At 43.9% G+C, this 12,155-nt stretch overlaps 1 protein-coding gene across 1 annotated transcript in view; it reads left to right on the forward strand.

The window, feature by feature from the left end:
• LOC119181601 (negative elongation factor B) overlaps positions 1-12,155 on the forward strand; it is a 44,207-nt gene that overhangs the window by 24,829 nt on the left and 7,223 nt on the right. The window contains exons 6-11 of the mRNA XM_075874811.1: positions 3,468-3,563; positions 5,056-5,115; positions 6,235-6,388; positions 8,444-8,682; positions 10,281-10,391; positions 11,020-11,186. Of these exons, the coding sequence (XP_075730926.1) occupies positions 3,468-3,563; positions 5,056-5,115; positions 6,235-6,388; positions 8,444-8,682; positions 10,281-10,391; positions 11,020-11,148 (789 nt within the window). The 3' untranslated portion in view covers positions 11,149-11,186. The remainder of the gene's footprint in view (positions 1-3,467; positions 3,564-5,055; positions 5,116-6,234; positions 6,389-8,443; positions 8,683-10,280; positions 10,392-11,019; positions 11,187-12,155) is intronic.

Here is a 12,155-nt window from a genome sequence, read left to right on the forward strand (position 1 = left end):
TTGGCTGTTATAAATCGTGACACTTCACTAGGGCCCGAATTAGTTCGTAAAAGTAGCCTGAATCACCGTCAATGAATGACACAGGAATATTTTACGACAAAATTAACACCACCCTCGCACTTCTACTAGTAGTTTCCTTTCCTGCACATGTGTTATGGCTATACGCGTATGATTAGACCTGTAGTGTGACTAGTCGTTCCGGGCAAAAGGTGCACGGTTCTGGACTTTAGGCAGCGTTTTCTTGCTCCTGTCATCTGTCCATTGCCTTCAAAATAGCTTCGGCTCTTCTTTCTAGCTTTTTTTTATGCCATGTGCACGTCGCTTCGGACCACTTATTTTCTAATAGAATATATCGGTTGCCAATATCTCCATTTCATCTGATAATATCGGTGGTTTAACGTCCCAAGACCAGGATATGGTTATGAGAGACGACGTAGTGGAGGGCTCTGGTAGTTTCGAACACCAGGGGATCTTTAACGCGTGTACCCAAACTTAAGTACATTGACCTCGAACATTTCCGCCTCCATCGAAAATGCAGCCGCCGCCGCCGGGATTCGATCCCGCGACCTTCGGGTTATCAGTTAAGTGCCATAACCACTAGACCGCCGCGGCGCCTTCATTTCAGTTGTCGTCTATTTCTCGTATACCGTCTTGGGACGCAATAAGAACGTAATGCTGTAGCGCTAAAATTAAAACGAAAAACACTAAAAGACAAAGATAAATTAGAAAATTGGGCTCTTTCTCTTCACATTCGAGTTTTGCCTTACGACACCATGTCCTTCTGTAAGAACCGACTCGCCCGGAAAAAAAATAACTAATTAAGGAACAAAACACGGTAGGAAAGCAACTATGACATAAAACAGATTGGATGGCGGCCACGTTGGTTGTTTTGAGTCACAATTATTGATGCACTGCTAGCTTATGTACCTGGCTCAGTTTATTTAAACAGGTGAAAAATATGGCATATTTTTTTCTTCGTTAATTGATTTATTTGTGGGGTTTAACGTCCCAAAACCACCATATGATTATGAGAGACGCCGTAGTGGAGGGCCCCGGAAATTTTGAGCACCTGGGGTTCTTTAACGTGCACCCAAATCTGAGTACACGGGCCTACAACATTTCCGCCTTCATCGGAAATACAGCCGCCACAGCCGGAATTAGATCCCGTGACCTGCGGGTCAGCAGCCGAGTACCTTAGCCACTAGACCACCGTGGCGGGGCTATTTTTTCTTCGTAACTATTTTTTTAAGTTGACGGGACAATTGGGGATAACCTCTTTTTGATTGCAAGTGCTCTGAAATTGAGAAATACTGTAAGATGCTTCACGCTAGCGTGAAATTTGGCATAGTTTACGTTTCTGCATTTTGCTCCTTTACACACACACAAAAAACGTCTCACTTTGTATGCACAAATTACACAAGAGGACGATCTTACAAAAAAACATGGCCATGCGCAAACTTTCAACGGCCTTGATGCTTCGCCATTCTTCAATACATACGCTTTATCATGCATGTGTAAACAAGAATGGCCAAATTGTTACCGAGCACATAAATAGCAAGTCACTCAAAAAAGACAAAAAAAAACATCTTACTCACGAATAAAGAAATCGAAGTGTCACAGACGCAAGCGTTGCCTTGCGTCTGTGACAGGCAATGTATAAAAAGCGTTGTCTGCATTTCGCTTTCAATATTCGATAGAGAAACAAATTTTAAATGTGAAGCTTTTTTTTGCGGACCAAATCATTTTGAGTGTTTATACATGGCTATATCTGGCGTCTGGTAGCCTACGTCTAGGTGCTCTCGTGATCGACTGGTTAACTTGCTTTACACTAAAGTTTGCATAGGAGGGCACGAGGGTTTAACGAATACGACTTGCTGCTCGTGACATGAATAACATGAAAATCATGTCGTGTACGTCGTCAAACCTTCTCCTCCAGACGTGTGTCACATATTCCACGAGCCGCGGCTGAAGATATCTGCTACAAGTGATTGACAGTTTACATCTGCCCATGAATGACGAGAACAGACATTGCAAAATTAGATGCGAATGCAATAAAAAAAGGCTTACAGCGGCAGCGTTAACCCGATGAATGCGGAGAATAAGAACCATGGTCCCAGCAGGTCAAACCCAAGCATTCTGCGTAGAAGTCGGGTATTCGCACACCAGGCCTTGAAATTCATTTGAAGATAAAACACATTATGAAGGCGTAATGCCGGCTGAATGTCCATTGTATTCGCAGTGCTGGCTATCTAATGTAATAACAAGGCAATAAACATTGGATATGCATACTCCTGTACACTGAGCTCATGTCAGGTTTAGGGCAATAATCGCCCCAGTAGGCGCCGCTTCTATAGCAGTCAGATAAACATTACTTTTGTATTTCCACGATTCAGAAAGATATATATTTAAACGGTGCCCCGCCACGGTGGTCTAGTGGCTAAGGTATTCGGCTGCTGACCCGCAGGTAGTTGAGCTGGTAGAGCGTCAGACGCGTCATTCAAAGGTCACGGGTTCGCGGTCACTGCCCACGACACCTTTTCGTTCACTTTTTTTTCTTTACATTTACATTACATTTAGTTCTAATAATATCCCCTATAGCTTCCCTAGTATTACAGTCTGTTCTCGTTAATATTGTGTCTAACAAAAAAAACGAGTCCTTAATCGTGCATTTTCGTTCCTTCAAGGGGCCCTGCAACACTTTTTGAGCATGGTCAGAAAATGCTGCCGATTAATAGTAGACGCTCCCGACAACACGTGAGCCAAATATTATAGCGCAGCACGCGGTCTGGAATTCCCAATAAATTATGAAAATTAGTTAAAAATTGCTTTCTCTTCTCCCGACAAATCACGCAATAAGCCCAGGAATCACTCGTAGCAAGCCCATCTATTAGCCATTGGCTGATTGGAACATGGCACGCTCGGTCGTTACAGAGATCGCCGCGGGAGGCCGTCACTAGTCCACGCGTGCGCGCGAGATCTACTGAAAAAGCCACGTATTTGAAGGAGAAAAAAAAAGAAAAAAAACTGCTTAAGGTCACGAGGCACGCGTGACATTTTTTGTTTGCCACTCCCATCCCTCCCTGCTCATCTTCCAGCGCTTTCGTCGGGACGAGAGCAGAGACAATGCGATCGCAGCGTGTGACAAATCTTTGTAACTCCGCTGGTACTGGACGGATTCTTAAAATTTCTGCGGCGTTGAATTTGTCAGACAACACGCTTTTCCGGTGAATTAATTCCATAGTTACTGAAAAAAGTGTTTCAGCGCCCTTTAATGGGCATATTGCCGGTGACGAAAACTAAAATCACATTCAAATGTATGCTTGTCCACGTTTCTCTATCACTGGGTCCTTAAGTGCAATATGCGCGTACCAGTTTATCCTTCAAACACGAACGCACTCGCCCAGCAGCAAGTGTTGGCGAACGTGACGCTGCAATCGCAAACATTCACATTATTCACGTATATACAGGGCAACCATGTCTTGGTGCTGTTGCTGCGTATGCTGGCTTTGGGAAATGAGGCATGGAAAATGTTGAACACCAAAGTCTACGCCGAGCCAGCGCTGGTGAGTCGAGCATTAAGCCTTTTCATAGAAATGTGATTTGAGATTATTAGATGAGGCTGTGAGCAGCGAGAATACAGGCAGTTTTGGTAGGCCAAAGTTACCGTTACGAAATTCGTGTTTCGTTGACATGAGCGAGAGACTATGTTGGATATACACCGAATAATGTCAGGCAATACTTTTTTTCTGAAACTTCATGTAACACGTTAAAATTTGTTTGCTAAGGCACGTTGCGGGGCTAGTTGATTGGGATTCATCATTTATAAGGGTATACTTAGCGCACCATGACAAGGACACAAAAAGAGACACTAGCGCTGTGTATGTGCGCGTGTCTCTTTTTTTGTGTGTCCTTGTCGTGGTGCGCTATGTATACCCTTACTTATACATGATAAAATTTGTTATTCCAATTTTTATTGGCAGTTTTAATAAGTTTCGTTTTTCATGGTTGATGATAATGTCGAAGGTGGGCCCAATTGCATTTATACTGTAATAAAATAGTTCGCCATCATCATCTTGGAAGCAGTATATAAGGTCTATACCAATATTGATATCGAGCTATTGAAATATAAAAAAAGGTATATGCAGCAAAGTACCGGACACAGCAAGCGAAAACGACAGCCCCAAGAAAGCAAACAGTCTTTGCACAGTTACACTTTATATGACAGAAATATAACCATCCTGAGCAGTATCGCACAGCACGTGTACCGAGTATCCTTAGCATACGCCAACAAGAAAAGGTAAATTTCGAGTCATACATTCACCATATAATGTACACTAAGATTATTTTCTTAGAAAAAAGCTCGAACAGCAAAGAGCTTACGAAGTGGAATTTTTTAGGTGTCTTAAGGCCTTGTAACCTAACACTTAGATCAGGGGTCCTCAAAGGTGGTTCCCCGGTACATAAGGTTCTCAAGGCCCCTCCTCGGGGTTCCACGAGCCGCTGATAAATTTTCCTTGGTTCCGCACTCACCCACTCGACTCACTTAGATGGTGACCCCCAGGAGTGATTCATCTAGGGAACCTCCTTATTGACGCGCGAGCGTCAACGGGCACATCTCATAGCGTAAGAGAAACGCCCGAGCTGCACAATAAATCCCGCCAGCAGTTTGTAGCTGGCCAGAGTCCGAAAACGGGACGCATAGTGGCTTAAATTTTGTGAGCCCTCAATTATCATATTACAACAATGCCCATATCGGTTGTTCGAAGATAGGTGCCGCTAACGTGCGCGGAAAGTCTGAAGGCTGCATGTTAGTGCATAAACTTTTTTATATACACTTGCATTTGAATTTATTGAAAATGATGAAAAAAGCTCGCTGGGAGGGGGTTCCTTCGCACTTTATGTAGCTTAGCAGGGTTCCTTGACACTAACATGCTTCAGAGCCGCTGGCTTAGATTGAAGTCGCTGTATGCATAGACCTATTTCACGGGTACATTATTTCTATGCACATGGTTAAAGATTCTCGGTGCCTAATTTTAGTGGTACTTTTGGCTGCAGGACGTGCAACTGTTCACCAGGTTTATTCCAGCGCTGATGTGCCTCATGATTGATGACCAGGTGAGATTGGTTACTGCTTTAGAGTTGCGCCGCACACAGGCTGCGCAAGATATGCGCAGTACATGTTTGCAGCTATGCGTGAGACACATCTACGTTTTACGTAGATGTGTCTCACCTCCCGCACAACCCAGATGCAAACAGCCAATGGTCGACAAATTGATGCCTTCTGCTCACCAGTCTGCTTGCATACCATGTAGTAGATTAAATGAACGCAAAAGAGGAAAACGATTTTTCTGCTTTTACTAAATTACCTTTTCACAATTCCTGCGCTATCACACACACACACAAAAAGAGATGCGAATAGCGACGCCATCTTGAAATTCCTGCACCGAGCTTCGTGACGCCCTGAATTTTTGACGGTGTTTACAAGGACCTACGTAGCTCTCAATAAGTGAATGTGAACTTACCGAGTTTCGGAAAATTTCGTCGAGCCCATGTTGGCGAAATGCGACAAACGCACTTTGAAATTCGAAACATCACACGTGCAGGTTTCGGCGCTATGCATAAAAATGGTACTTTGACCTTGGATAATACCCAATAATGAGCGTGTGGTTGTACAATTCACGGCTTTAGAGTCTTCGGAAAACACTATCAATCTAAACCGAATAGGTTCCCTTCAGTGTTCTTTAAAGTTTGGCGTACGTCGTAACATTACAGAAACTGATCATTTTTACGTGCATGCAGCACATGGTGACATATAAAGTGCTTAAGCAGTAAGTAAGCAAATAGCGTCAAATTTTGTTATATCGAACGCCGCAAATTATAGAATGAAGTATTGCAAATTCTAACTATCAGCTAGCGACCACAATTCATGTGCGAAGAACTTAACAGAAAAACTGCGCTCACTGAAAGCACTCACCGCAGCTTTCAGAAGTGGCCAGAGGACGCGAGCTGATTGAATTACAAAAAAAAACGCGTCACGTTGTGCTTGCAACATTATGTAAAAGTCAGATGAGTTATTTGTTATACGACTGTCTGAACGCGGAGTATACTGTTACACACACAGTTCCAATAAGACTTCACGGCAAACGTACCGCTCCACAGGAACCTGGTCTTGGGTATGAAATTCCATTACCTTAATTCAAATGCCCGATTTGTTGTTTTTTGATTATTTTTCAGATGCGACTTCTGAGTTCCCAGCTGAAAGAGAATGATGAGGGTTCACCCAGCGCAACTGCCGATCCCTCGGAACCCATTCCTGACGCATTCCAAGAGTACGTTAAGGGGAACGCCCTTGCCAGTACGCTGGTATTATTCTACGTTTTACATCTCGGTTAGTATTCAAGAGACTATAATAATAAAAATCACCATAAGTATAATAGGTTTCAAAACTTTAAGTACCAAAAAAACGCAGTATTATAATACGTACGCTGTATTTAAGGGGGACAAAATTTCGACCACCTGTAGTACTTTCATCTTCATCTAAGCCCGAGAAATTGGCCTTTAGCGGTCGTCTATGATTTCAGTTTTGAAAGTTCACTGAGGTTCATCATTATTTCTTGGTAACCACCAACTTGCGTTGCTGTTATGTACTTGTGTGTAATCGTGGAAGCTGGCTACTTCAGTCAAGAACGCCTCTTTTTAAACTACTTTTATTAAAAGCATGACCGAATTAGAAAAACTCTTTCTAGGCCAAAGCGTTTTAATGTGTCATGTGTATAACAAATAGCCGAATACAGCTAGTCAAGTACTCCTGTCACAGTGTTATCTTCCGCGTATGTGTTAATGATTATTCTTAAATGCTTCTATACAGTACCCTTAATGCTAGCTGTGCATATGTACGCATTTACATCACCAATCAGCTATTTATCTGGCCTCAACAATCTTCGAAGGCCATTTATAAGACGAACACCTTTTTATTATTCAAGCTGGTAAATTGAGAACGTTCATGCTACTTCGCGAGGGTAAAGTGCGTCGTAGTACGTTAAATAATGGTGTCGATAAACTATTTGTTCAACATCAGATTTTATGAGGTCTTGGATGTTATTCAGCTTTTCACGTTATATGGGCGCAACACTGTATAAAACATTGGTTTTTCGCCGTCTAAGTCAGATGGCAGCAGTTAATTTCCAAGAAAGTATTTTTTTAACAATGGGAAGGAAATTGTTGCGCTCTTGGCGTGTGTCATCATTACGTCGTGTGATGCCAGATTGTTCTGCGGTAGTGAATATACGGACATTCACGTGCACTTGTGCCGTTTCTGTTGCCGTCATGTTACATATATGCTCCAAAAAATAACATCTGCCTTCTCCCCCGCGTGTTGTGTTTTGTGTATGCGAGCAAAACCTGCAGACAGGTGCTGCTCGAGCAAAGAGGCACCGAGCAGCTCCGTTGAGAGAAGGAGCGTGAAATGGTGCCGATGTGTGTAGTGAGGAGGCTGCGTCGCTCAGGCAGCAAGAGGGGACTTTGCTCAAAAGGGCACGGCCACACGCACTATATAGGGGCAAATATGTAGGCGACTCACACTCTTGAGCATGCTGTGCTTTCGCCGCTTACATAATTAGTGCTGAAGCGACAAACAGCACCGAAATAACTTCGCTCCCTAGAGTCGCCGTGTTTCCTTACGTCAGTCTTTCGTAGAGTTACGCCAGGTATAATTCTGACGGTGTGAGCTACCAGGTCAAGTCAAGACCTCCGACAATTTAAAGTCGGAGGTCCTCAAGCGAAAAGAATTCGGAGACACGTTGAGAGATCCCAAAGACCCGTTCAAGAGTATTCGACATTTTAAAAATCAAAAATATCGCGTAATTTACTGTACATAGGCCAACAGGAGAGCTTATTTTTATTTTTAGTAACCAAAGTAAACACACGCATATACATGGGTCACATAAATCGTGTACGCACAGGCATGAAAACAAACAATTTTATACAAATATAAAATGTAAAAAACATGATTTCCAAAGACAGATGGTGCCATTTGAGCACTTGCTATATGTTGAACAACAGATTTCGCATATGTCTCTTTAATTTACGTTAAGGCATTTCGAAGTCGATACCATACGTAAAAACTTGCGAAATATTGTTGGTATCTTGTACTTTAAAAGGCATTTTTCGTAGCGTGTGCGAAAAGGGGAACTGGTCTGGATTGATTTCGGAGAGTGTATTGGCACGAGCCGTCTTTGATGTTATGTTTCGGTCCCTAACCACGAAAACATGTCTAACCACGAAGAAATGTCTCTAACCACGAAAAAACACTAAGACATACCATTGCGTTGAACTCGACTGCGGAGGCCATAAGACGAAACGCTAGCGCCTTTACAGCTCGGTCATGGCTGGCCTTGTCTAAACAGGCCCGATCAAACCTAACAGCATACGCACTGCCACGCAGCACGACAGCGTGACCATACGGGCCTGGTGCGGGTGCTGGGCACTCTGGCAGAGACGGAAGGCCACCGCGCCTACAGGGACCCGTTCCTGCACAGCCTGGTTTGCCACTTGGCAAACATGGCTCACCATTTTGCAAGAGAAGACTTCTGCATGGTCGTATTCGACGACTTCTTCCTCCGCGGACTGAAAAGCAGTGCTCTGAAAGGCGACACACAGAAAAGCAACAGGCATGCCAAAAAGGTAATGATAATTGCTGGTGTTTTGCGCCCAAAACTAGCAAATGGTGATTCGCGAGAGACGGTGTAGTGGACGGCTACGAAAACTTCGACCTCCTGGCATCGTTACCTACGGAACAAGGGGTTAGGCCTGTCATGTGCTGTAATCGTATGCAGTCGTATCTTGGCGTAATGCACGCAGAACTACGTTATAAAAATGGGGGAAAATGCACCTTCCACTGCGCTCCGCGTTCGCTGTCTTTCGTCTTCGTTCGCTCTGCCGGTTTAAACGACGGCGACGCCGCTCGACGTAGGAACGGTCACCTTATAGCTACGCTCTACAAAGCTAAAACAGAGCAAGAAGTAATAGATGTTATAGTACAGCTATTGGGTTGGGAAAAGTTGAGCGGGTAACAGATAGCCGAGCCGAGGCCAGCTGTGTAGCTTTCTATCAGTTTACCTGTGACCTAGCCTTCCGTACTTAGTGCAAGCCACGCTAATTTTTGTATAACTTATATTGGTGCTTGCTTCGGCGAGTTGATAGCTATTCATCATTACGTTATTGTGCACTACTTAAAAGTCTCGTCCTTCATCTCAAAGAAGTTCGTCTTTTACGCAGTGCGCGGTATGTAGACACAATTTTTGTAGCGTAAGCAGTTTAAGCCGAGGTTGAGCAGTTTCGCGAGGACCTACGGTGAGCAGTTCGGCGAAGTGCCAGGAGTAGTGACGTCACATGGCGCACAGCTGGCGCGCCGAAGGCCTGGAAGCTCCTGGAGTGACTTGTCACTAGTCGGCTGGAGCTTGACACACGTGAGATCACTCACTACTCCGTTCGTACATCCATCCGTCCGTCCGTCCGTGGTTCGTTCGTTCGTCACCTTTCCAACAACCGTAGCTCACGCTACGTACATTCTGGCATAGCCGAGCTGGGTCACTGCTATAATTTTTTTCTCAATGTCTTCTCAGCCGATGTATTGATCATTGCCCGCACCACACCCAAAGCTCTCTGAATCTAAGGTGGTTTTTTTCACAGCCTCCGGTATTGGAGACATCCAAAGCTTTCTGCAATTCACTTGATTTTTGCACTGCCTCTGAGATCTACACACCTCTGATCAAGCAACAATGTCATGTGATGCGAGGACATCATCCTGTGACGTCACGCTATGTGATAAAAAGACGTCCATATGACATGACAATAGTTATAGCGCAAGAACAAAAGTATGACACAGAGACAAGAAGGACACGAAGGACACGTGTCCTTCTTGTCTCTGTGTCGTCGTTTTGTCCTCGCGCTATAACTATCGTCATGCCATACCAACTAGCCCAAGCTGCCACACTTCTAAGTCCATATGACGTCACGAATTTCCGCCACATATGAAATCATTTTTCTGCTTTTTTTCGCCTTGCTCGTGTTGGTGCCGGCGTTGATGCCGATTTCTGAGTTTGAGGATGCATATGAGACTTTCGCGTAAATGTGCGACATATTAACTGCTTCATATACCAAGGCATACTTCAGAAATGAAAAGCAAGTTATTGAGTTACATTCAAAAACTAGACTTTTTCGCCCAATGTGAATTTTATTTATATCACTGCTTTCCGAACACCGCTTTCTTTTTTTTACAGATGACTAAGACCCCACCAAGACATTTGATGCGCCTATTATGGCAAGTGCATGGTAGCCTGCCCCCGGCAAGGTTGAACAACCTAATGAACAAACTCCAACCCTTTGCTGAGGTGAGTCGGCCTTTCGCCGGTGTTCCTTGCAACGCCGAAATGCCCCGGTAAGCAACGTGTTTCTCTTCGTATGGAGGAACCTCGAGGTGACCTTAATGCCATATTTAAGTGTCTTTATTGACACAAGTACCGAGAGCATGGTTCTTAACATCGCTGGCTTGTGCCCTCATCTCCAAAGCGAATATGAGCCACGCATGGCGGCTTGATTAATTATTAGCAATCACTTTATCAGTGTATTTTTTACGTGTGCTTTGTTCTCGAATATACGACGCCGTAAATAACTTTAAGAAGGATACAACTGACGAGCATGTCACGTTATTGAGGTCAGAACCTACTAGTCATACACTGAGAAAGATGGTTCAAGCTCGACTTTAAGAGCTCCGCTCTAGAAGTCCGTTTCTACGAGGCAAGAAAATCGTTCAATTTTCGTGACGAAACGTCTTACAACATCAACGAAACGACCGACTTTGGTTGCATGGCTGAGCACTGCCGCCACCACCACCGATATCCGTAAACACTAACGAGTGCAGTGAGAAGAAAAAAAATCAAGGATCTAGCCGGGTTTGAACGTAATAAATGCACGCTATAGTTGCATTGAATTATGGACGAATAAATTATTTTGTTTCAGGTTATTGAAGAACTAAAAGCACCCTTCCAGGCCTTGGAAAATAAAATAGACCACGGGAACCTGCAAGCAGCAGCCCCTAGTTCAGCAGAAATCCCACTGCCACGTTCGCCAGCGATGGTAACAATGTGATTACAGTCTCCACCTTTGAAATCGGCTAATCTTATTCGGTAAGTTAGCACTTGGATACATCAGCACCCTAACCCTAATTTCTTGCAGGTGCCTATTGGCGCTGTGGTATCGGTTGAACCACTAGTCGTCTTGTGTACGCTGGTAAAGACCATAGAGTTACACAACAGTTCAGTACATAAAAATCTGGCGTTAATGCCTATGTAAGCTGCAACGCACGGAGAATCAGCCAGCGTGGGAGTGATAGGTAGTACATATTTATTTGAATCAACGTCGTTCTTTCAGCTCCGTGTGGCCTATAGCTAATATAGCTAACAAAAGGTCTGAAATCGCATTTTCCCACATTTATTGGCGGCCAATTGAAATCGGCTCTCAAGATTCCCAACATGTCATTCTTTTTTTCCGAAATGAAAGCCAAAACAACAATAAACAAAGCCATATGTGCGTTTGAAGCCACAAGCGTGAAGACTAGGAAAATTCATGTACTATATACTCATGCTTTCCACCAAATTTCCAACCCTGTTAAATGTCGGTCGCACATACATCGTCGCACGGTGATTGTAAACAAGAACATCTTCAGGCGTCTGTGATTCATAGGAGGAGTCAGCGATACGCCAATAATTGGACTATATACCCAGACGACTTAAGTGCAGATTAATACACGCGTGGACTTGCACATATTAAAATACATATAGCGCGTGCTCACGTACTTGTATGTAGTCGTGCTCAGTACGACTTGTAAGTTGCAACGCAGGGAGGCGTGGCCTTACACGCTCCAAAAGCACTAAATGATGTTGGAACTTATTCCAAACTAGAAAGCTTTAATGAGCAAAATTTAAATGTGGAAATGAAAATAAGTTGAAGTGATGAGCAATTCTTCAGCATGCGAGGCCACGTGCTCACGTGTTGCAAGTTATACTGACCACGACTGTAGATTACAAGTCTATGTGGGTCACAGGGTATATATACCTGAGCCGCGGCCGCTGGATAAAAAGAACCAGCCGCGGCCG

This window comes from Rhipicephalus microplus, chromosome 10, assembly GCF_043290135.1.
Source record: "Rhipicephalus microplus isolate Deutch F79 chromosome 10, USDA_Rmic, whole genome shotgun sequence".
NCBI classification, from domain to species: Eukaryota; Metazoa; Arthropoda; class Arachnida; order Ixodida; family Ixodidae; genus Rhipicephalus; species Rhipicephalus microplus.